The 23,821-nt window shown below is 39.2% G+C and overlaps 1 protein-coding gene across 1 annotated transcript in view; it reads right to left on the bottom strand.

Annotated features, from left to right (window-relative positions):
- IFTAP (intraflagellar transport associated protein) overlaps positions 1-23,821 on the bottom strand; it is a 66,130-nt gene that overhangs the window by 30,360 nt on the left and 11,949 nt on the right. The window contains exon 2 of the mRNA XM_035012593.1: positions 18,053-18,208. Within this exon, the coding sequence (XP_034868484.1) occupies positions 18,053-18,185 (133 nt within the window). The 5' untranslated portion in view covers positions 18,186-18,208. The remainder of the gene's footprint in view (positions 1-18,052; positions 18,209-23,821) is intronic.

Genomic DNA, 23,821 nt, shown 5'->3' with positions numbered 1-23,821 from the left:
TTCTGAAGCAATGGAATTTCAATTTTCTTTTGATACCAAACAGACAAGCTTCCAACAGATCTCCCTTACAAAGCCACCAACTAGACCTACCATGTCTAATTTGAGGTCAAAGAAAAATATTTCATTCCTTGAAAAGGTGGAAACCACAGATGCTTCAATAAATTAAACACTAATCACATACTGATTGCATATCATCTGGATGAAAGTGACCGCTTTCAGAGAACTCCATTTTGAAAAAAAACGTTTTAAAAATTCAAATAGTCCATATAAAAGCCAGAGTAGACAACACCCCTTGTGCTGAGAAGTATCACCACAGTGGCAGGAGAGTTTTCACAGATCAACACAACCAACATCAGAATTCATGACCAAATCATGACAACAACCTCGAGTGTCTGTACTTCTGTACAATGGTCAATGGCAACATAAATCAAGAGCATGTTCTCAGTCAAGAAGAGATAGTGACTATGTTGCTAGAAGGAAAGAAAAATTCATGGGGGTAAATTCTGTGCAACACTGGGTAGTTGCAAAAAGCCTTCTACAAAGAGAACAGGGGATAAGCAATCATGCTTATGACAAGGCTGGGTACTTTGAAAGTCAGGGGGTGATTTTCACATTATATTCCTAGCCCAGAGCAATGTTTCTCTGGACAATAATATTTGCTCTTGATTTGTCCAGCCAAACTACTACTTCACTCCACCGCTTCTTGATCACATGCTCCTTGGTATCTGGCCTCCCCTGGAGCGATAGTCGTTAGGATTAAATAAGCAATTTAAAAACTAATCAATCATAAATCAGAATAAATCCAAAGAAGTTAAATTCAGCAGACAAATGTTTTGTCTAAATTCCCTTTGCAGTGCTCTGAATTCCAACTGTTTTATGTTCTTCATTTGAAAGGGCACAGGGAGGAGAGGATTACTTCAGCCTGGCCAGTAAGGAATAACTGTGCTTTCCCCGAGGCTGGATGATAATTGACTCATTATTCACAGTCATAGCTCTCAAGCTGCCAAGACACAAATGTACAACCCTGGCCCGGAAAAAACGTGTGTCAAAGCCCAAGATGAGGGACACAACAGCAATAAGTTGAAATTTTTGAAACATCCAGTTTTAGGTACTCACAGAGAGAAAAATGTGAAGAGAGAGTAAAGTAGCTGAAAGTTGATTTATGGGAAGAAAATCCAAGTGTCAGTTGAGTTATGCAATCCATTCAATCTGAAAAGTTATATTCCGGGCATCAACGATATGCAAGGCGACAAAGATGGGCAAGACCCAGTCCCTGCCCTTACAGAGTTGACAAACTAAGAAGTTAAGACCGGTATGCCAACCACCAAAAGAGAACACACCTGTGGCAGACAATGGAAGGGAGTCCAAAGTAAGAGAATGGCAAAATCACAATAGGTTTGGGAAAATCACAGAAGGCTTCACATAGGCATGGAGCATCTGAGCTGGGCTTTGGAAGGCAGTGACAGTTTGAACAGGTGAGCACTGTTGAGGTTATCCCACAGAGGGAAAACGGCATGAGCAAAGCCCCTGAGGAAGAGTCACAGAGTATTCCAGGAAGATGGGAGCGCACGTTCAGTGACACGTGGAAGGGCTTATATTTGGAGGACCTGACAAAAACTCTCTAGTTTACCTAGGCCCTTGGGAGTCACAATTAGAGCTGTGCTCTAAGGAGAGGAAATGGGTAGAATGGAGCAGAGGAGACTAGACTCTGGAGCTAGCTGTAGAAAGTAGAGGTAGTAATCCAGGTAGGAACTAAAGGAACCCTCAGCAAAGGATTTAAGAAAGGAAAAAAGAGCTCACAAAGGGAGTTCTTTTTTTGTCTCTAAAACAGAAATGAAGACACTATCTCCAAGTGGTTATATTTCCTCCCTCTAGATAACTCAGAATATTCACCTTATTTTCCCACTGCGATCTGTACTATTCTTTTAATTTGGCATGCCCTGTTTCTTTCTTTTTTCTTTTTTTTTTTTTTAACCGATCTCTGTGAAGATGGAAGTAGATAATACAGCACGCTTGCCACCTGTGAAATGGATTACACTTTGGTGCAGAGATGCTACACATGTCACCCCGTAAGATAAGCTCACCTTCCCAAGGGATTTAGCCAAGGCCACAGAAGGGGGGTGGCCCACAGTAGCAGCAGATAGAGCACATTTGAGCACAGCTTTCCTTAGCTCCCAGGACCCTTAACGGGGTGACACCTGCTGCCGACACTGTCTACACAAGGTGGGATCTTGTTGCATCCAAGAAGTTCCTTTCTTTTTGTATCACAATCCTTACCTACTTAAAACTTTCAAGTCTATGCACATACAATTTATTTTCTTAGTAGGAAATATTAAGAGAGACAAACAGAACTCTCCTCATTCTTGAACCAAATCCAGAGTCACAAGGCTGTACTGTATACTCATCCAGTGAAGAACGTATAATAAAAATCTAAGTATCCATGAATAGTAGCTCCATTTCTCCATTACTGAGGTATAATTTACAAAATTCACTTATTTTAAATGCACAATTCAATGATTTTTAGTCAACACAGAGTTGTGCAACCATCACCACAATTAAATTTTTAGGTCCTTTCCATCACCCCAAAAAGGTCTCTGGTGCTCATTTGTAGTCACTCCCTGTTCCTACGTCTAACTGCAGGCAAACAACACCACTAATCTATTTTTTGTGGCTATAGATCTGCCTTTTCTGGACATTCCATATAAATGTAATCATACAATATGTGGTCTTTGTGCCTGACTTCTTCACTTAGTGTAACATCTTTGAGCTTCGTCAGTACTTCGGCTCCTTTTTATCCACTGCCTGGATAGCTCCCATTTTGTTTTTTCCATTCACCAGTGAATGGACATTTGGGTGGTTTCCACATCTTGTACCCCCTTGATTCTGATGTTGAGTTTGACCCAAGGACCACCATTGCTAACCCAATTCCATGCGATGCCACAACAGGATGAAACCAAAGCAAAAGACAAGGACAGAGTTCCAGCTTCCCTCCACACCCAGACAATGGGAAGAATGCACATACTCACCGAGGCTAAAACTCTCTGATCATCTTATCTCCTCACATGGTCACAGCCTTAGCATGAGGCCACTCTATTATGTGGTCCTGTTTTCTTCAAATTTATCTGAAATCACCTAAAACTACCTCTCTTGTTGTTCATTGCCTACCTCTTCTCACTAAAATGTAAGCCTAAAGAAAGCAGGGACCTCTCTGTCAGGAAATTACTCACAGTTCCTGAAAGGGAAAATATTCACTCTCCACTCCAAAGGGCATGTAACATTTAAGACTGAACGTAGAGTGATGCTCAACCCTTCAACCAGTGAGTTCACCACATGCTGAGCTGGAAGACTTGAGGAGGAGTTCAGAAAGTTATAAGACATGGCCTCTGCCTGTGAGAAACATATAATTCATTCCCTTAAAACTTTTACTCACTCAAAGGCACAACATTTTGCATATCTTTAAGCTAGCATGTCCATGTCTAAGAATTTATGCAAAAGAAATAATTAAGTATGTGGGCAAAGATTTCACTACAAAGTCAAAAATGTCTATCTATTCCCTTGAAAACTTTTACTGAATCAAGGCCTTAAATTTTTGCATATCTTTGAATTTCCATGTGTAAAAATGTATCCAAAGGCCATAAATAAGAAGGGTACAAAGATGTAGCTACTGAAAAAATAAATAAATAAGGCCAAAGGCATTACGAGGACCTACGAGGCTATCCACAGCCACGCCTCGTCTGCCCCACCACCTCCATACCGCTGACCTCAGCTCCCCCTCTCCCCCTTGCTCCTGCCACTTTGGCCACAGTGACCTCCTCACTGCTCCTCAACCAGACCCAGCTGCTGTCACCAGGCCTCCACACTGGTTATTCCCTTGGCCTCAAATACCTTTCCTTTAAGAATCCACAGGCTTTCCTCCATCAGCTCCTTCCCATCTTCATTCACATTTTACCTTCCCAAAGAGGCCTGACAGCATCACTCTACATAAAAATGCAACCCTATATCCCCCACCAGCACTCATGATCCCCATATCCTGCTCTGTGTATTTTTTTTCTGTAACAGAGCAGTTACTATCTTCTAACACAAATATTTTTCTTATATATTATATTATATATTATGTTTACTGTTTGTTGCGCTCTCCCCCTTCTAGGATGCAAATTCCCTGAAAGTAATGACCTTTGTCTCTTTCGGTCACTTATGTGAGCACTACTTGGCATACGGTAGGTGTTCAATAAACATTTATTGAATGAATGAGGATGTGCAATGTAACATCATTTATAATAGCCAAAAATTGGAAATAATTAAATGCCCAGCAAAAAACAGAATAGTTAAATTATAGCACATCCACACAACTGAATACCATGCAGTCTTTAACAATTTTGTTAAATAATCATATTTATTAACTGGGAAGTTCATAATACATTATGTGAAAAAGCAAGTTACAAAAAGTATTATAGTATGGTATCACTTTTATAAAATAATTATAATAAATTTGCTGAATATATACATGAATGAAAATATTAGGTTGAGACCTTACTATAATTTAGGTACTGTTAACATAAATAAACATAAATATGTATTTGTGGGTTTTGTATATATAATTATTTAATCCTAATAACACATCTGTGAGGTAGAGGTTATTATATCCATTTTACAGATGATAATACTGAAACTCAGAGATTTTAAAAACTTACCCAAGACCACCTCGTTAGGAAGCAGCAGAGCTCAGATTCAAATCCTGGTTGTCTCTAAGTCCTATGTTCGTAGCTAATAATTGTATCTATACACAAACTAATAAAACAGAACAATTCAGCAAAGAGGTCTACACCCATGGTTCATCTCTAAGACACAGGATTACAGTTTTATTAATTAGTTAACTGGATGTAGCTCCAGCTGTACGAAACAGACACCTGAAGTGAGCATGGCTTAAATGGGATGGGAGTTTATTTCTCTCTCATGCACTAATAGAGGTACAGATGATCCATAACAATATGGTTATTCTGCTTCACAGAATCATTCTAGATCCCAGGCTCCTTCTTCCTTTCTGCTCTGCCATGCCTAGGGCACCACCCTTCTCTCAAACCTGGTCCACGATGGTGCACGACATACTCTTGCCCCAGGCAAGAGGATAAGAAAAGAGAGGAAAGTGTGTACCTCTGTTCCCTTCTGTCATTAGTGAAGGCATGTTTTAAGCTATTATATCAAGGAGGCACCAAAATAGAGCAGCTCAAACAAGAATTTTATTTCTCTCTCATGTAACAGTTTAGGGCAAGTGGGCAGGCTCTGTTCCATGAGATGGTCCAGGGATCCAGGCTGGCAGGATGCTCTGCCATCCTCGGCACATGGCTTCCATCTCTGTGTCTAAGAACCACTCTGACAATTGCCTATTTCCAGCCGGGGAAAAAGGATTAGAAGAGTCTGGGACATGTTTCTTAAAGATATCACCCAGAAGTTACACATATCAGTTCCCCTCACTTCTTATTGGCACAAACTTAGGAAATCAGCTATACCCAGCTGCAAGGAGGCTGGGAAATGTCATCTTTATTCTGAGGGACCATGGAGCAGCTAAAAATGTTACCGCTATAGAAAGAGTGTATTTTTCGTTTTCCTGTCTGTGTGTGAGTGTGTGTGTGTTCATGCCTCTGTATTTTCTAACTTTACTATGTGAACAAAAAAATAAACTTATCTATAGAGGCAAAAAGCATTTTATCTAACCAAGTCTCTTCTAAACTTTAATCTAGGGAGAATACCTATATGTATCTCCTTCCTTCTTAAAAAGTCGTTCCTAGAAAATACTAAGGAAAAAATACATATGCATACCTAATATTTCACATTTACATTTTTTATATTATAGACTCAAGATTCTTTTAATATTCAACTTTGATGTCCCTCTTTTAAATCCTAGTTACCTAATCATAAAATTTTACACTTGAATAAGTCTCTAAAAGTATCTTCATATATAAAATATACAGCAAAAAAGGTACCAAAGGCACCAAAATTATTGGAGGCACATTTCCTAGAAGTACAAATGACAAGATGCCTCTATGCCCATGTGGTCTCCCAAGACTCTTGACTGTGCACTTGCCAATCACAAAATGCTCATAAAGAACACAGTTCTTCTGGCAATAACACAAGGAGCCACATTTCCCTGTGATGGAGTTAACTCTGGCCTGTACATACATGCTCTATAATCCTTCAGACTTGGGACAGAATGTATGCTGAACCAAAGCCCACCCTAAAATTCTGTAAGCAAGCATACCCTAGCCACTGTATCAGAGATCAGCAAGATCACAGCAAAATTATTCCTGTAACCCATTATTCTTTTTTACTGTCAAAGTGCCTTTTAAATAATATAAAATGGTGACATTAAACAAAAAAATTATGGTTAAAGAAAAATAATGGTTCTTACCCTCTGGGCAGGGGGTATAGACAATTTCATGAAAGCTGTGGACCTTATTCCTAGGAAAAGGCAATATATACAAAAGCAGAGAATTTTATGGAATACACACATCTCCCCATTTAGGGCATATGCCCTCCTCATTTAGGGCATATTTCTGAAAGTTGGTCCAGGCGTCAAGGCTCCTGGTCCGTACCTAGCACTGCTGAACCAAAATCTGGGGACTCATTCCCCAAGAATTCACATTTTAATAAGCACCTCCCAGGTGATACTTAAGGTAAGACTCCCAAGTGAAGATTCCTTGGAGTAGAACGTAAAAATTGAGACTTAAAAAGAGAGGGAGGTACAGGCTTCTCGTTATGGGATGAATAAGTCACAGGGATGAAAGGTACAGCTCGGGGAATAGAGTCAGTGGAATTTTAATAGTGTTGTATGGTGACAGATGGTAGCTACACACGTGGTGAGCACACTACCATGTACAGAGTTGTTGAATCATTATGTTGTATACCTGAAACTAATGTAACACTGTGTGTCAATTATACTTCAATTAAAAAAAAAAAGATGTAGTATCTGATATCTTTGTCAAAGTATATAAATACCTTTGCTTAAAGGTTCTGTGTAAACATACTATTTAATCTCTCCACCAGAGGCCAGTGTAGCATTATTCCCTGAACTGTGTAGTCTTTAGACACTAGACAATAGACACTACACAATATATACCACACAGAGCTGCTTTTGACTCCATCAAGGGACAGGATGTGGACAGCTAACACTATAAACAATATTTTATCTTTCTTATATTGTAGATTCAGGATTTCTTTAATATTTAACCTTGATGTTTCTCTTTCAAATTTATTTATTTTATTTATTTATTTTTTAAAGATTTTATTTATTTGCGAGAGAGACAATGAGAGACAGAGAGCATGAGAGGGAGGAGGGTCAGAGGGAGAAGCAGACTCCCCGCCGAGCAGGGAGCCCGATGCGGGACTCGATCCCGGGACTCCAGGATCATGACCTGAGCCGAAGGCAGTCGCTTAACCAACTGAGCCACCCAGGCGCCCAATGTTTCTCTTTTAAATCATAATTAGTCCCCATAAATAAAACTACACTGGACTACATCTTTAAAACCTACAAAGTACCTTCATGCATATTTCATCGGATTCACATAACAACCATATGAGACACACTGAGCAGGCAGAATTACCCCTGATTTACAGATTCAGAGAGATTAAGTGGAAGACCTGCAGTGTCAAAGAATTAATAAATGCCTGGACCAGGTCTTCTGAATCCTAAACTTGAATAGAACCCTTTCCATTACACTGGCCCTGCTCACGACAAAGTGAGAAATATAAGGGCAGTACACTAAACTCTTCATAAAACTAAATCCCATCAACCTAAAAAATTTTCCTTCACCCTGAGATCAGTCATGCCCTCCTTCTGCCTGCCTACACAATGATGCATCGACTTAAGACAACCTCTTTTATTCACACAGGTTGGAGAAAGTCAGGGAAAGTGATTTTTTTTTCCTATCCCTTTACAAATAAATGCTTTTTAGGAGTTTTCAAACTCTATGAGGTGGAATAACATCTTCTGCACAGATCTGTAATAATCCGGGACTCATTCATTGGCACAAAGCATTAGAGCAATGCAAGAGCACACTTAAATTGTACATGTCTTTCACATTCCCTCATTTTTTTTTTCAGGGCACTTCAGGGCATCCCTCAGAAAAAAATTAAAAAAAAAAAAAGGGCTTGAAGTCAAAAAAGGAGAAAAAGCAGTCTGAAAAATCCACTGTTCTAATCATTCTGATTGCTCTTTTCTAAACTCATATAGAGGGTTTATTCTAATCTAAAACTGAGTCCCCCAGACCAAAGGCAATAATCTGCATATTGTTACATCAGCACTCTGTAAAGAGTAGTTCGTATTAGCTTACCAATTGACCTCTAACTATACAGTCTGTTTGATTGCTCATGGGCCTTCACACATCTAGAGCATGTGAAACACAGAGCACACCGAAATAAGTAAGAATGACATATCAGATGAGGGACTCTGTCTCATTCATCTTCTATCCAGATTTTAGCTCAATGCGTAAAATATAGCAGGAACACAGTCAATACTGAAATGATCTCAACATTTGCAAGAAGAACTGCACTGACACTTTAATTGGGGACTAAGCCTAATACCCAGAAATTAGATGACTGGCTGTAAGTCACACAAAGCATAATTGATGGAGAAGAGGAGGAAGATGTGGCACTTGATCCACAAACCCTTTTTTCTAATCAGCAATCCATACACTATAAAACCTAAGGCAGGGGCGCCTGGGTGGCTCAGTCGTTAAGCGTCTGCCTTCGGCTCAGGTCATGATCCTGGGGTCCCGGGATCGAGCCCCACATCGGGCTCCCTGCTCGGCGGGAAACCTGCTTCTCCCTCTCCCACTCCCCCTGCTTGTGTTCCCTCTCTCACTGTCTCTCTCTCTCTGTCAAATAAATAAATAAAATTAAAAAAAAAAAAAAAAAAACCTAAGGCAAAGGCAGGCTAAGCCCAAAAAACACATGAAAATGGTATGATTCTTCTCTGTGCTAAAGAAGCAGTGGGTTTCAAGGAGAATGAGCTAACTGGTGCCGCTTACATCTATCTCATCTGGAGGGAATCCAAGTAGGAGGGGAAAAAAAAAAAACACTAACAATCTCAAACTAGACAGACTGTGGTTTGATTTTCATACAAAGAAGATACGAGTTTGATTGCGATAAAGTTTCCTGTTCGTATTCCTTTGGGTTTAGCTGACCATTTCAAAGAAAATATTATTGTTCTATGGCTGAAAGATTCCAGATTTGAAAGCCATGCAGATTTGAATACAGACCCATTCAACTGAATCAAAGGACGCAGTCTTAAGACCGCCTCCGTTTCAAGCTACGTAATTTACTCTTTCTCTTCAAGTACAACAGTACATTTAACAATGACTAGTAAAAATAACGTCTCAAGTTAAAGACAAATGCATACAAAACAACTGTGCACTCACTCAATATTGTTTTCATCAGCCACTTAAAGGTGACTGTGACCATCTTAATAGTTTATTTGGCCACTAGCAGTTTTCTGCTTACATTTCGTAAAGGTTCCATTTGCCTAAGAAAATTCACCTCTCTCATTTATATCCACACACAAAATATATATAGCATATACATGTTCAAAACATATAAAGAGATTCGAAGAAAACTATTTATTTGTACACCAACCAAATTGAAAAGCTCATAATATTTTATTTCACTGAGAAATAAATTTATTGCAACAAAATACTATGCATCAAAAACACTGCCAAAAATAAATTTAATGGTTATAATTCAAAATGTTGTAAATACATAAACACATTTTTTCTCCTTTATCCAATTACACCTGAACTACAGCAGGCACAGAAAACAAACGATTATCTATGGACCAAATATTCATGGGTAGAATATGAATTGTAACAACCGCAGTTGAACATTTACACTAATACATCTAAAACAAAATAGCTTAATCAGCTCAAAATGCATCATAATTTGAGGGAGGAAATTTCCTTCCACCACTGAAACAGCAGATTTCTGTGTCTCTTAATTTGTCAACTTGTTCCCTAAATGTAGTGATTTAGTGATGACAAAAGGAATAGAGAAACAAATGAAAATTGCTTAATTACAATTTACAGATGTTCCCCCAAAGAGAAAGAATAGGGTACTGCTGCTGGGGCTGTTTCTTCCACTGGGCTCCGCTAGATATGATTTCACTTCGTTCAACACTTTTTCCTCCTTCAGCCTTCTAGGTGATATTTGGTACTGTGTTTTGACAAAGAAGTCACATACATATGGCTACTGCTATAAAACCAATATAAATCAATATAAAACCATGAAATTTTTTTTTTTACTCTTTCCAGCAATTAAAAAAAAAAAAAAGAGTCAATGAAAAGCCTTGACAGGGCTTCCTTATTCTCGCCCTTGGGATGCCAGACTAATTAATGGGGTTTTTTAATTGCCTGGTTGCTTTCATTAGCAAGTCCTCCTAGGATGCCTCTTACAACTTTCTCTTGAGATTAACATCCCAATGGCCTATGTCTTAAGTCCAAGGAAGGTTACTGCTATTTGTTGGGCTGTTTTCCACCTTGCACTTCACTGTTAAAACTTACATTTGCAAACGTGCCTCCCAAGCTGCCTTTTTTTTTCTCAGTGTGGCTAACGGAAAAAAAAAAAAAAAAAAAGGAGTAACAGAAAGACACTGCAAATGGCCTGTGAACTAAAAACACCACTCATTATTCAGCAGGGAATTGAAGTGCCTGATAACAAGTGTGTCGAAAATGGGGCCTGAGTGCCACCTGGAAGCAGAGCGGGCCGTTCGTTTCCAGCTTCCTCTGGCAGGCAATCTGCCAGTTGCAAGGGTATCAAAACAATGTTAAGCCCGCCGGTCTCTGTCTAATACTCTACTGAAAACAACCGCAAAAAGCTACACAGCAAGGATTATTTTTTGTTGTGGTGTTTTCTTTTATGAGAGAAAGCTGTTTTTATGCTCCACTGAAATCCTTTCCTGCTCTGAGATTGGTGAGAGGGCTAGCTGCTTTCGCTGTTTTTTTCTCTGCGGTATTTTTCTACAGCAGATCTTAAATGTATCCTTCAGATTGGGAAAAGTCTCTCTGTACCCCTACGGAAGTTTAAAGATGTGCTTTTCTAACGTTCCAATTCAAAACAGCTTTGGGGACCAAAATGATATATCAACTTCGGAAGTGTGTTGTTCTATGCGCTGTCACCACTTTCATTTTTAATCACATTTTCTAGAAGTTGTCAAGTATGAGTTAGTGATATTCGTTTGGCTGAACTGACGACTCAAAACCTATCAGTCTGGAAGTGTAAAGCAAATCCCAGCCCAGGATTCTAAGCTCTTGACAGAACAGGCGCTCAATAAGGATGGAAACAGAAGCCTCCAGAAACGAGAACTGTGTACCTTTGAACAAGTCCCTCGGCCTCTGTGGGCCTCGGCCTCTCCCAGGCAAGACACCTGCAAATCATCTTTGACTCTTTCTTCTCCCTCATCCTCTGTCACTCACCGGTTGCCAAGTGCCATCAGGGTCTCATTAGCCTTCCCTGCTTTCTGTGTCCCCCTCCCCGGCCCTGGGCCATACCCCTACAGAGGTATTTCTGTTCAGGGTCCTTGCTGGGCTCCCTGACTTGCTGTTTCTCCCCTCCTTTGCCTCTGCCTTTCAAAAACGTGTTTCTCTGTGTGGGGGACTGCATTATCAGAATTGTAGTCTAAACCAGCAGTTCTCAAAACTAGTGGTACAGCCAAATTATTAGTTAAGAGTCTTATGAATGTAAAAATTCCTAGACCCCTCACTATAGAGCCTCTCATTTAATAAGCCCAGGATAGTGTCTGGAAATCTTTAGTCTTATACAAGTTTGACATTATAGACGTTTTTCTGATATTCAGCCAAGCTTAAGAACTACTGGTCTATAGCAGTGCTGCCCAGTAGAAATATAACAAAAGCCACAGATGTGGTTTTAAATTTTCAAGCAACCACATTTTTAAAAATTTTAGAAAGTGAAGTTAATTTTAATAATGTATTTTCCTTAAGCCAATTTTCCAAAATATTGTCATTTCAGATGTAGTTAAAAATAAAACTATTATTGAGATATTTTACATTTTGTTCTCATACTAAGTCTTCAAAACCCTGTGCATATTTTGCACTCATAGCTTATCTCAATTCAGATGTGAATTTTTCATCAGAAATACTTGATCTGTATTTGTAGTAGTCACCCCCTCTTCCATGAGGAATTTGTTCCAAGACCTTCAGTGGATGCCTGAAACTGCAGACAGAACCAAACCCTATCTATACTGGTTTTTTCCAGTACACACATACCTATGATAAAGTTTGATTTATAAATTAGGTATAGTAAGAGATTAACAACAATAATAGCAAAGTAGCATAATTATAACAACATACTATAATAAAAGTTATGTGAATGTGGTCTCTCTAAAATATCTTATTATTCTTCTTGTGATGATGTGAGATGATAAAATGCCTATTGGAAGAGATGGAGTGATGCGAATGAGGCAGGAATTGTGACTTAGCATTGGGCTACTATGACCTTCTGATGATAATTCAGAAGGAAGACCATCTGCTTCCAAATCCTGGTTGACCACAGGTAACTGAAACCACGGAAAGTGAAGCCACGAATGGTGGGGGTTGGGGGGGTACTACTCTGTATTTCATGAAATTTACATTTGAAAAAATTGACTCACATACCCAGGTTGTCCCAAACACATTTAAAAGTTTTCCAATAACTGAACTGAGTAGCAATATTTTTATTTAAGCTTAAACTAATTAAAATTAAGTGAAATTTAAAACTCAGTGGGCTGCACTAGCCACAAGTCAAGTACTCAACTGCCTGCCACATGGGCTAATGGATCCAAACTGGACAATGTGGACCTAATGATCACATCATATGGTAACTGTACATTCCTGAAATTAGCAATGGTGATAGAGCGTTGGTGTAGTTCCTTAAAGAACTAAATGTGAATGAGGTAAAAAATATGGATTAAGCTCTCTTATGATTACCTAAGATTACTAAAATCTAAGAAAAACTGAAACCTATTCAGAGGTTTTGAAACTCTAAGAGTTTGGAACAATCTCCACCACCAGTTTATAAAGCCACAGGCATTGGCTATTTGTCCTGAATGTTCCACCTCAGGGGGAATTTAATTCTTATATTAACAAGTATGAAGGGAGAGGGAGGTTGAGTTGATGGGATTTTTTTCAAAGACATGTTGAAAGAATAATAAAACACTAAAAGCACAAAGTATTGCAAGTGAAATGAGAATAGCATAAAGAGAACTAGAACTCACACATCAAAATCAGAAACTAAAATCTTTGATCTAGACATAAGAAAACAGGTTAAAGTAGATAAATGTAGCAGTGCATAGAAAGCTGTTATGTGGTAATATTAAAACCAGTAGAATCACTTGGGAACTGGATCCTATGTGTTTTAAGATTAAAAGGAAAGACTGAAAAACAAAGACTTATTTAACAGTTAATCATAAAATCACAATAGATTCTTTTTTTTTTATAAAGATTTTATTTATTTATTTGACAGAGAGAGACACAGCGAGAGAGGGAACACAAGCAGGGGGAGTGGGAGAGGGCCAAGCAGGCTCCCCGCTGAGTAGGGAGTTGTCCCAAACATATTTAGGATCATGACTCGAGCCGAATGCAGACACTCAATGACTGAGACACCCAAGCACCCCTAGTAGATTCATTTCAATTTCCAAACTATTTTAAGTTAAACAGTTGGTAAAGTGGGTAACTTTAATGAAAATTAATCATGTAGCCTGAAGAACAAAATCAATAACAGTGCGTGGGGGGAGGGGGGGGAGAGAGAGAGAGAGAGAGAGAGATTGAGAATTGCGTGTAACTACTGTAACCACCCCCTAGGGTTTCTACTATATGTAACAAAATGGACTTGAAAAGATTGAATGTCCATTTCTAAGTCACTGGCTTCTTAAATATATAATTTCTGTGTGACCACAATATGAGTAGTAACTAACGCTCTAAAAAATGGGAGCAGATGGCTTCCAAATCAGATCATGTGGTAATCCTGGTGTGGAAGGAAATTAGAAATAACTCTCACCCTTACTAAAACAAGGCTACATCTCCACCTCCACCATATATTATTTTAAAGAATGTATATATTAGTACTAAAACAAATGGAAACATGATCCAAAGGACAATCAACAACGGAGGCATTTTTAACATCTTTCAATTTGGCTCTGATCTGTCAAAACTTCCTGCACTCTATTTTATTTATGTCTTAGGACCCAAGGCAAGTTTTGGTTCAGTGGTTACCGCAGACTCACCACAGACATCTTCTCCAATGGGTAGATTTTATTGCCCTCCCCAACCAAGTAAGGGCTGTATGGCCCTCCTATGAGCTCTCACAGAACTGTGCTTTCCTCCATTATGGTACTTATCATACACTAGTGTAAGTTTTTGTTTATTTCTTTATCTTTCCTCCTGGACTATGAGCTTGAAAACACAAACTATATCTTATTTTTGGATCCTCATCACCTAAAACAATACATAGACCACGGGAGACACAGAATTAATGAATGAATAAATGAATAAATGCATTAACAGAAAATCAAATACGTTTTCACATCTGTGTTTTTATAACTTAAGCAAACGACAGAAATATGTCAGACAAGGAGAGAAAAACACATTTTTCCTCTAGATGGATAGTTTAGAAAGACCTGTAAATTAATCACCTTCACAAAGAAACTGAGATGCCAAAGATTGAAACTTAGCCTCTTATCTTTACCCACAATAATATCAATAATATAATAACATCGTCACCAAATAATGAATAAAACCAAAATCTGCACACTGATTTTCTAATACAAATCTCACGACTTGATCTTACTCTCTTGAACTGATGACACTACTGAGAATTCAATTATAACTGTCTGTTTAAAACAAATAATTAATGCGTCTCTTTAAACATTTTGATAGAACACTGTATTTATTATCAAGTATGTATTTATTATCAAGTAAGTACCATGATTAAAAAAACCAGAGTTGCTTTAAAAAAAAAAAAAAACAGCAACAATTGATCAACATCAATGTACTGGAGCGAGAATTTTGCTACAATATTTACAGTTTCCAGTGATTTTCTAACAGTCTGTAGCAGTGATGTGAATTTCTTTCAATCAGGCTGTACTTTAATTTTTTCAAGGGAAATATTTTTAATAGGAGTACTGACCCTTTTAACACTCTTGGAAAGAAAATGAATCCTATAAGCATCATGGCATGTAACTATTATAAAAATAAAGAGAACAATCAATCAGGGGAAATTGTAATAGACTTGAGAAACCAAACTCTCTCAAGAAATGTACATGAGTGTGTGTGATGATAATCACTTTCACAAAGAGAAGATTCTATGCATCAGCAAAACAACTGAGCCCACCAAGACAAATGAAGGGCTGGAAAGAAGAGGAAAATTTTGAAGAAACAGCCTTCATGTCTTCCGTAAAACAGAACTAACCACATTCACTTAGATCAGTTCTGGGGGCTATCACTCAATGCCTAGGCTGTCCCTAAGTGCTGTTTGGTTTTTCAGAAAGTACTTAAATGTTTCGGGAGGGGGAGGAGGGACCCAAGAATGCTGACTGATTTAAGACACATTTTCTGCACTCACAATTCTTTGTGCTTTAAGAGGAATTTTTTCAGGTCATTAGTTTATAATGTGAACTGGCGCCTAGGGATATTTTGAAAGGAGAAAAAAAAAAGTGTGCTTGGGATGCAGTTTATGTGACTTGCGTCATCATTTCAGCTCAGTTTGGGGCCCAACACAGAACTTGCAATGAAGTCACCACATATGCAACAGTTTCTTTCTCAGCATGCAGTGACCTTACAGAAATATGAAAACAGAATATCCCCCTTACCCTCAAAAAAGCCCATCAGAACCTCTTTAAAATATCCAAGTGCCTGCAAGAAGTTCTTACTTTTTCAGATATGAAAATAAACTCAGCTTTACAAGTAATTTCCAAAATAATCTGGATTATCAAAATGCCAGAATGTATTAATCCTGCTAATTTTAGCCTTATTTCCAACACCCACCCCCAACCATTCACACTGTTCTGTTAGGTACAGAGAGCCTGGAACAAAATCATTAGGTTCAGAGAAGGCAAACATCTTCCCAAACCCAAGTTCATAGACCAAAAGATGATTTGGTCATTAATCAAGATTAATTTGATCCACATATCCTGTCAAAACAGATCATTCAGAGCCCCAAAGTAAACTATTTCCATTTTAATGGAAATATTAAATATTTTTCCATTAAACATTTCCACTAAATATTTTTCCATTAAGTGTAAACAAAAACACTGGGTGGCTCAGACGGTTAAGCGTCTGCCTTCGGCTCAGGTCATGATCCTGGGATCCTGGGATCGAGCCCCGCATCAGGCTCCCTGCTCAGCAAGGAGTCTGCTTCTCCCTCTCCCTCTGCCTCTGCTTGCCACTTCCCCCTGCTTGTACTCTCTCAGTCAAATAAAAAATAAAAAATCTTAAAAAAAAAAAAAAAAGTGTAAACAAAAACAGTCCACAGTGTAAACAAAACAAATATCGATATTCCAACTATCTTCCTTTTCTTCATTGTAAATACCCTTCTTACACATTTGTTAAGGACACATGAGTCATGACTTAAAATCATGAAGTCAAGTATCTTGACAAGTGTCATCACCCCAGGAGATTATGAAACTCCCTGTTCTCAACTGGGTACACATTAGAACCACCAGAGGAATTTTTACAAAATACGGATTCCTGGGCCCCAGCTAAGATTCAGAATCACCATGCTCTAAAATACCCTCCAGTGAGTCCAAAGTGCAGTAAGGTGGAGAACCAACTGCCTCACAAATGTGGACCAATGACCCACAAAGGACCAAATTGAGAGCAAGCCAGTGGCAGGCCGTCTGAAGCAGAACCCAGAACAAAGATTACAAACTCAAATGCCTACAGGAGCCACTTGGGTGAATGAAGCAGGCAAAGTAGATACACACATTTTTAAAATGTGTGAGTGCCAGAGGGTGTGACAAACAGGGGGCTCACAGGGCAAGGGCCCCCGAGCTCTAGCTGCTAATGCCATCAGGGAAATAAGAGGTAACAGGTCTTCTCTCTTAATCAGAAAAAAAAAAAAAAAAGTCATTATTTTTATGTAAAATTTCCCAACTTTAAATGTTGGCTCAATTGAGGGCGCCTAGGTGGCTCAGCTGGTTAAGCGACTGCCTTCGGCTCAGGTCATGATCCCGGAGTCCCGGGATCGAGTCCCACATCGGGCTCCCTGCTCGGCGGGGAGTCTGCTTCTCGCTCTAACCCTACCCCCTCTTGCGCTCTCTCTCTCACTCTCTCTCTCTAATAAATAAATTTAAAAAAAATCTTTAAAAAAATAAAATAAAATAAAATAAAAATAAAATGTTGGCTCAATTGAAAAAACACAAGACACATAATGAAACAGACAACGTGGGCCTGGCCTTTAGGCTTTAGTTTATCGCTTCCCATCTAAAGGGTTGTTTCCATTCTACAGAAACTCTAGCATCACTGTCATAACAATGACAACAACACAATACCTAGCATTCATTAAGTACTTATGTGTTAGCCACCATGCTCAGAGTTTGACTTGGATTACCTCAATCAACCTTCATCAACCTTTAAGGTACTATTATTACCCCCCTTTACTCAAACCCCTTGCCCAAGATCACCTACCCCAAAAAGTGGCAATGCCAGCACCCAAATGGATGCAGTGTAACTCCATAGCCTATACTATGCTATATTTCTTAAAAGTTTTAAATATGCTTTAAAAAACCTCCACTCTTTGCAGTTACAGTTCTTCAAAAATAAAGGAATTACACAAAATGATTTCTCAGGTCCCTTTTAATTCTCAAATGCAATGGCTCTGACTCCATAATGCAACTCTTGGTTGTATAAAAATGTTGGTATTTACATGCGTCGGTCTCCAACACCTGATCAGCTATCAAAAGAAAGAAATGAATGGATGCTTATTGCACAGTCTTCTTGAAAAGGCAGCAAAGACATAAAATTATAAGAAAATTCTTTATCTCTACTGCTGTAGAAAGTTTACTTCTCCATTTTACCTTTTGAAAGATGAGTAAAAGTGCTCAGAAATTCTTCGTATGTTTGTTCATGGCAATTAACAAACTTATCCAAGACTTCTTCAATTAATTGATCTTCATCCATGATCTCCAATTCTGATATTTGGGCAGGCATTCCTATTCACGAGGCCACTTTATCTAAGAGACAAAGAAAAACATGAGCTAGGGAGAGTTGTGCAATGCCAGCCTCCTTGAAAATGCTGTAGAAATCTGCAGAAATTCCAAGTCTTTCAAGGTGAGATGGACTTCAAAGGGTATGTCAACCACCCATCCAATGACAATGATAATAGCTAATATTTTTTTTTAAAGATTTTATTTATTTATTTGACAGACACAGCGAGAGGGGAAACACAAGCAGGGGGAGTGGGAGAGGGAGAAGCAGGCTTCCCACAGAGCAGGGAGCCGGATGCGGGGCTCCATCCCAGGACCCTGGGATCAGGACCTGAACCGAAGGCGGTCGCTTAACGACTGAGCCACCCAGGCACCCCGATAATAGCTAATATTTATTAGCTACTTATTTAGCACTTACTATGTATCAAGGGCTGTTCTGAGCACACCAATGTTAACTTCATAACAATCTGAGCTCAGGTCACAGAGCCAGTTGGTACAAGTAGCAGGTTCTAGAGCCGGATCCTTAGAACCCATGCCCTTAAGCACTTCACTATGTTTTTCACTCTATCCATTGCATGACACTCTGCCCCCACCGTGTACTATTGTACTATTGCTGCCAAACAATTGACTTGTCTGTGCTTCAACACATACAGGGACTAGGAACTCCGAACATTCCAAAGAAACCTTCGGACAGCTCTATCTAAGACCTCTTTTAAATATCTCTCCCTGCACACTTCCCCAACTGGTCCCTGAGCCCCTGAGATCATACTGAAGCATTTCAATCCTTCTTATACAGGACATCTTTCCAAATATTTGAACAAGCCTATGCTGTCCCTTCCCAATTTTATTTCACTCACTTAAATTTATTTTTCAAAACCCAGCTCAGAATTCAGTTTCTCTCTGAAGGCTTTAGCCTTCCATCTCCCATCACCCCAGGGAGCTAATCGTAATTTCTCTGTGCTGCCCTTATACTGTGGTTACTGTCCCACCTATCAGATTGTACTGGAAATAGCTGTGTACACTTCTGTGTCCTAGTAGACACAAAGCCCATGAAAGGCAGGGCCCCTGTCTTTCCATCTTTGTATCCCAAATGTTTAACAGCTTAGGATGTGGCATACAGCTGGCAGTCAATCGATATGAAGCTGAAATTGCTCATTTGAGCAGGTACTGCTAGGAGCTGGCAAAACTTTCAACCAAACTTGCCCACTTATTCCACCTGTGCCTTACATGACACAGCTTCAAGTGTTTCACCCTCCTGCTCAAACTACCTGGAAAAGGTTCACACTGCCTGCATCCCCCTTTAAAATATGCCATCCAAAAACGAAGCCAAGACCCCAGATATGGTCTGGATCCAGTGAGATTGGACGGACTCTTACATCCTAAATATGGCACTCCTGCTGTGTAGATGACGTGCGTTCACATTGCTGGTAGCCTCTTCACACTGTCAGTTCATTTAACAGACTGCTGACTGCCTGTCAGCTAAGACACAATGCCTCCATCCTTGCAGTTTGAACTTTGTTTTTCCTTGTGATATTTCATCTTGTTAAATTCCATTCATTCTGTAGGAAATACCATTCTTGCATAGCTTTGAGAAATTTACTATCTACAGAAAGCAGAAGAGTAATTACTGCCTAAGTAGTCAGTATAATTTGTGGGGGCTAATAAAAAAGGAGGGGGTTCTCCAACAGTGTACAACAGGAAGAGAAAGCACCAAGCTTCTTCTATTTTGCCAAAACAAGAGTAATATTTTGTTACCTGTTATTAACTTTATTTATTTGGTATTTATCAAAAGTTTGGAAAGACACAAAAATGTTTTCATAAGACGATGCCCAACCTCATTTGGGGGCAAGACCTGATCTGAATTAATATGAAAGTATTTATGGCTTTTATTTATTCTACTCAGTGTGACTACTCATACATTTCCCTGAAGAAATATTAACTGGCTTGCTTTTGAGGTGCTTTCCCAGACCTCACTGGAGATTTTGTCATACGTGGGATTATCCCTGATTACCTTTCTAAACTCCAAAAAATTCTGAATTCTGAAACACATCTGACCCTAAGCGTTTTTAATAAGGAACTGTGAATCTACACGCACCTCACAGGATTGCTGAGAATCAAATGGGCACATATGGCCCCTCAGAAATGGCAGCCATGATGATCGTGATGGTAACAGGTCAGCCTTAGTATTCTGTCCTTTGCCTACACAAAGACCTGCTTTGACCGTGACCCCTCTGATTGAAGGCACTGATGTCACCTAAAGATAAACAAGATAAGCCCTCATGCTTTACACCCCTAGATAAAAACAAGGTGTTGTAGAAGACCGAAAACCACAAGAAATAAAATGGAAATAAAATGAAAATTTTCAATGTAGCTGTAGATGAACTCAAAATGAAAGAAACTGTTTCAAACTATTTGTACCTGAAAATTAAATATAGGAAAAAGCATCAGTTGGGGTTTATGCAAATTTACCTGTAACACTGCCAGACTTCAGCAAGCCAAAGTTTAATAAATTATGCTGCAGTTGCCAGATAAAATAAATAAATTTGAAGGTGGCTATTATTTCACTGTCAGTAGGACATGTACTTAATTACAAGAATGTTCATGTCAATCTGCTTTTCCAGAATTGGACCCCAGCAAAATTCCAACTCTGAATGACATCAATCTCTTCCTCAAACCATCTTGGGTAATCTACTTCAGCGAGCAAATACCAAACAGAAGCAGCCAGGTTGTGTTTTATATTGCTGTAAATGTCTCCTTGTGGATGCTTTAAAAGTGATAATAGAAATTCTTTTAAACTTCCTTTCCAATTCTCCAAGTGGTATATTTTGAGGTTTTAGCCTTAACACATCTCAGTTTTACCAAAGGGAAATAATTAACAGGCTATGCACAGCACAAATTCAAACTCCTTCAAGGCCTTTAATTTTATTCATGGGGTTATCACAATCCAGGAGAGGAAATGTTTTCATTGACTTTTTAAAAGACTTTTGGAAAATCCAGTTTCATAAACTGTCATTATTTGAAGAGTCTAACAAATACCCACCTGCAAATTCAGAACTTACCTTATCTATAAAAATACAAATAACCTAATGTTAAAAGTCCCCAGGGACTGACAGAGCAGATAATCATTTACCAGTCAAGTGGTTTATGCAAATCCTAGTGGTTTTCTGGAAGGAAGCAATGCTTTTTCAGTTGCCATTCACGTACGTTTGTGTTTTTATCAAGAAGTGTTTTTTCTAAAAGAAAAAAAGGGAGAGAGAGAGAGACACTTGCCCATAATAGGGTTCTTTGTTTTGGTTTGGTTTTTCTGTTTTAAGGCTTAGAGCTCTGCATGAAAGACCTAGAACACACTGTGACTATAAGTAAATGTGTAGAAATACTGACCAGTAAATCACACACAACACTTTCACAATCACAGCTGCTAGGAGGAAACACAGGGAGGATGTTTTGCTCTGCTTGGACTACTAAATTTCACAGGAAGACCACAGGCTTGGTTCTCTTCCTCTCTAGTCACTAGGAGATGGAGAGAAAAATCATATAACCTTCTTGGAGTCCTGTTTTCTACCACCGAATAATGAAACAAACACCCAAACCAGTTAGTGTTCTGTGCTCTCTGAAAGGACATTATTATGAAATATGGCATGTGGAATTCTCACCATTGATTTAGCACATCTTTGATGTTTATCTTCAGATCTCTTCTTAATGCAACCTACCTAAACAAAATGCAACTTTTAGAGGCAAGAGTGGTTAAATCTTCGGAAACAAGTCGCCATGAACTAGTCTCTCAAAGTGTGTAACCTGCTTTTTAACAGCACAGAGAGTTGGTGTGTTGGTAAAAATAGGGTTGTCTTTTTTAAACTGCGAGGTTTACTGCTGATATTCTAAAATAATAAATAACACATTTTTAAAGAGTTGTGCAGAGGCTTTCAAAATCCACTTTCTCAATTTTTCATAGTTCTGCTCAACAAGAATCTCCTGCTGTGCTGAATGGTAAGACGGAATATTATCAAAAGAATTCACCTTGCCTACGGAAATGAAACCATCAACCTTGGTATTTCACAGGATGGGTCTCCTTTTATATTTTGGAAAATGGGCAAATCTCAAAAAGACCAAATTACATGGCAAATGCACAGATTTACTTATGTGATAGAAGAGACTCAGTATGAACTGATTTCCTCTTCCTTGACAGAACTACACCTATTTTGCATCCTCTAATATTTTTCATGTCTTTTAGATCATATTAAAAAGAAAGAAAGAAATCCAATGACTGAAATTGTCACAGATTCTCAGGGCTGAGAGAACCCTGAAGGTCATCTAGTCCAGTGATAGAGAATAAATGAATAAATCTGGGAAAGAAACTTTAGGTAGGGTTTTTGTCAAGTAATGACTACTGATGAGGAACAGTAATGTGGTTCTCATATCAAAAGTAGTAAAGACATGCTTTTGATTATGAATTTCAAGGCATACATGAAGTCAGGAAATTCAGCAGGAAATTAAGGAAAAGGCAGCAATCTCACCCAGATGGGTATACCCAGGCCTCCAACTACACTCTGTACCCCATAACATACAAAACACCTTGAGGCAAAGCAAGGCAAAGTGTGTGTGTGTGCGCGCGCACGCACGCGCGTGTGTGCACGGTAACTCTTCTACTGTGGTTTACCAGGATGAGATAAAAACATACAATTCTAGGGGCGCCTGGATGGCTCAGTCGTTAAGCATCTGCCTTCGGCTGGGGTCATGATCCCAGGGTCCTGGGATCGAGCCCTGCATCGGGCTCCCCGCTCAGCGGGAAGCCTGCTTCTCCCTCTCCCACTCCCCCTACTTGTGTTCCCTCTCTGGCTGTCTTTCTCTCTGTCAAATAAATAAAAATCTTAAAAAAAAAAACAAACACATACAATTCTAGCATCAAAGAATACACTGCACTTCAAGTTATAAACTTCCCCCAATGAACCTTTCCTAACACTTAAAGGCACAGAACTCTTCGTTATCACCAAAATGTCGGTGGCAGAAGCATCTAGACCTCTATATAAAGACTTCCTCAGGGCACCTGGGTGGCGCAGTCAGTTAAGTGTCCAACTCTTTTTTTTTTTTTTTAAGATTTTATTTATTTATTTGAGACAGAATGAGAGAGACAGAGAGCACATGAGAGGGGGGAGGGTCAGAGGGAGGAGCAGACTCCCTGCAGAGCAGGGAGCCCGATGCGGGGACTCGACCCCAGGACTCCAGGATCATGACCTGAGCCGAAGGCAGTCGCTTAACCAACTGAGCCACCCAGGCGCCCCAAGTGTCCAACTCTTGATTTCGGCTCAGGTCATGATCTCAGGGTTATGAGACTGAGGCCCGCTTAAGATTCTCTCTCTCCTTCTCCCTCTGTCCCTCCAGACTTCCTCTCTCCCCTCTCTCTCTTTCTCTCTCACTCCATCTCTGAAAACGACAACAACAAACACCTCCTCTAAGTACACTTCTGCAGTGAATTTTAAAGGAAACACTTGGAGTTGGGAAAAGCTTGGGGATTACTATTGACTACAGAGCTTACAAAGGCAGAAGCTGTATTGTCATCCACGCAAAGGTCTTAGTAGTAGGCATGTCTCAGCTGTATTTTTTTTCCTTGACAAAATCTCACCGTGAGGAAAAGAAAAAAAG

The sequence above is a fragment of the Mirounga leonina genome, unplaced genomic scaffold, assembly GCF_011800145.1.
Source record: "Mirounga leonina isolate KUSES-001 unplaced genomic scaffold, KU_Mleo_1.0 Mir_166, whole genome shotgun sequence".
Lineage (NCBI taxonomy): Eukaryota > Metazoa > Chordata > Mammalia > Carnivora > Phocidae > Mirounga > Mirounga leonina.
The sequence above is the reverse complement of the archived record's forward strand: the minus strand, read 5'-3'. Positions and strand labels throughout refer to the sequence as shown.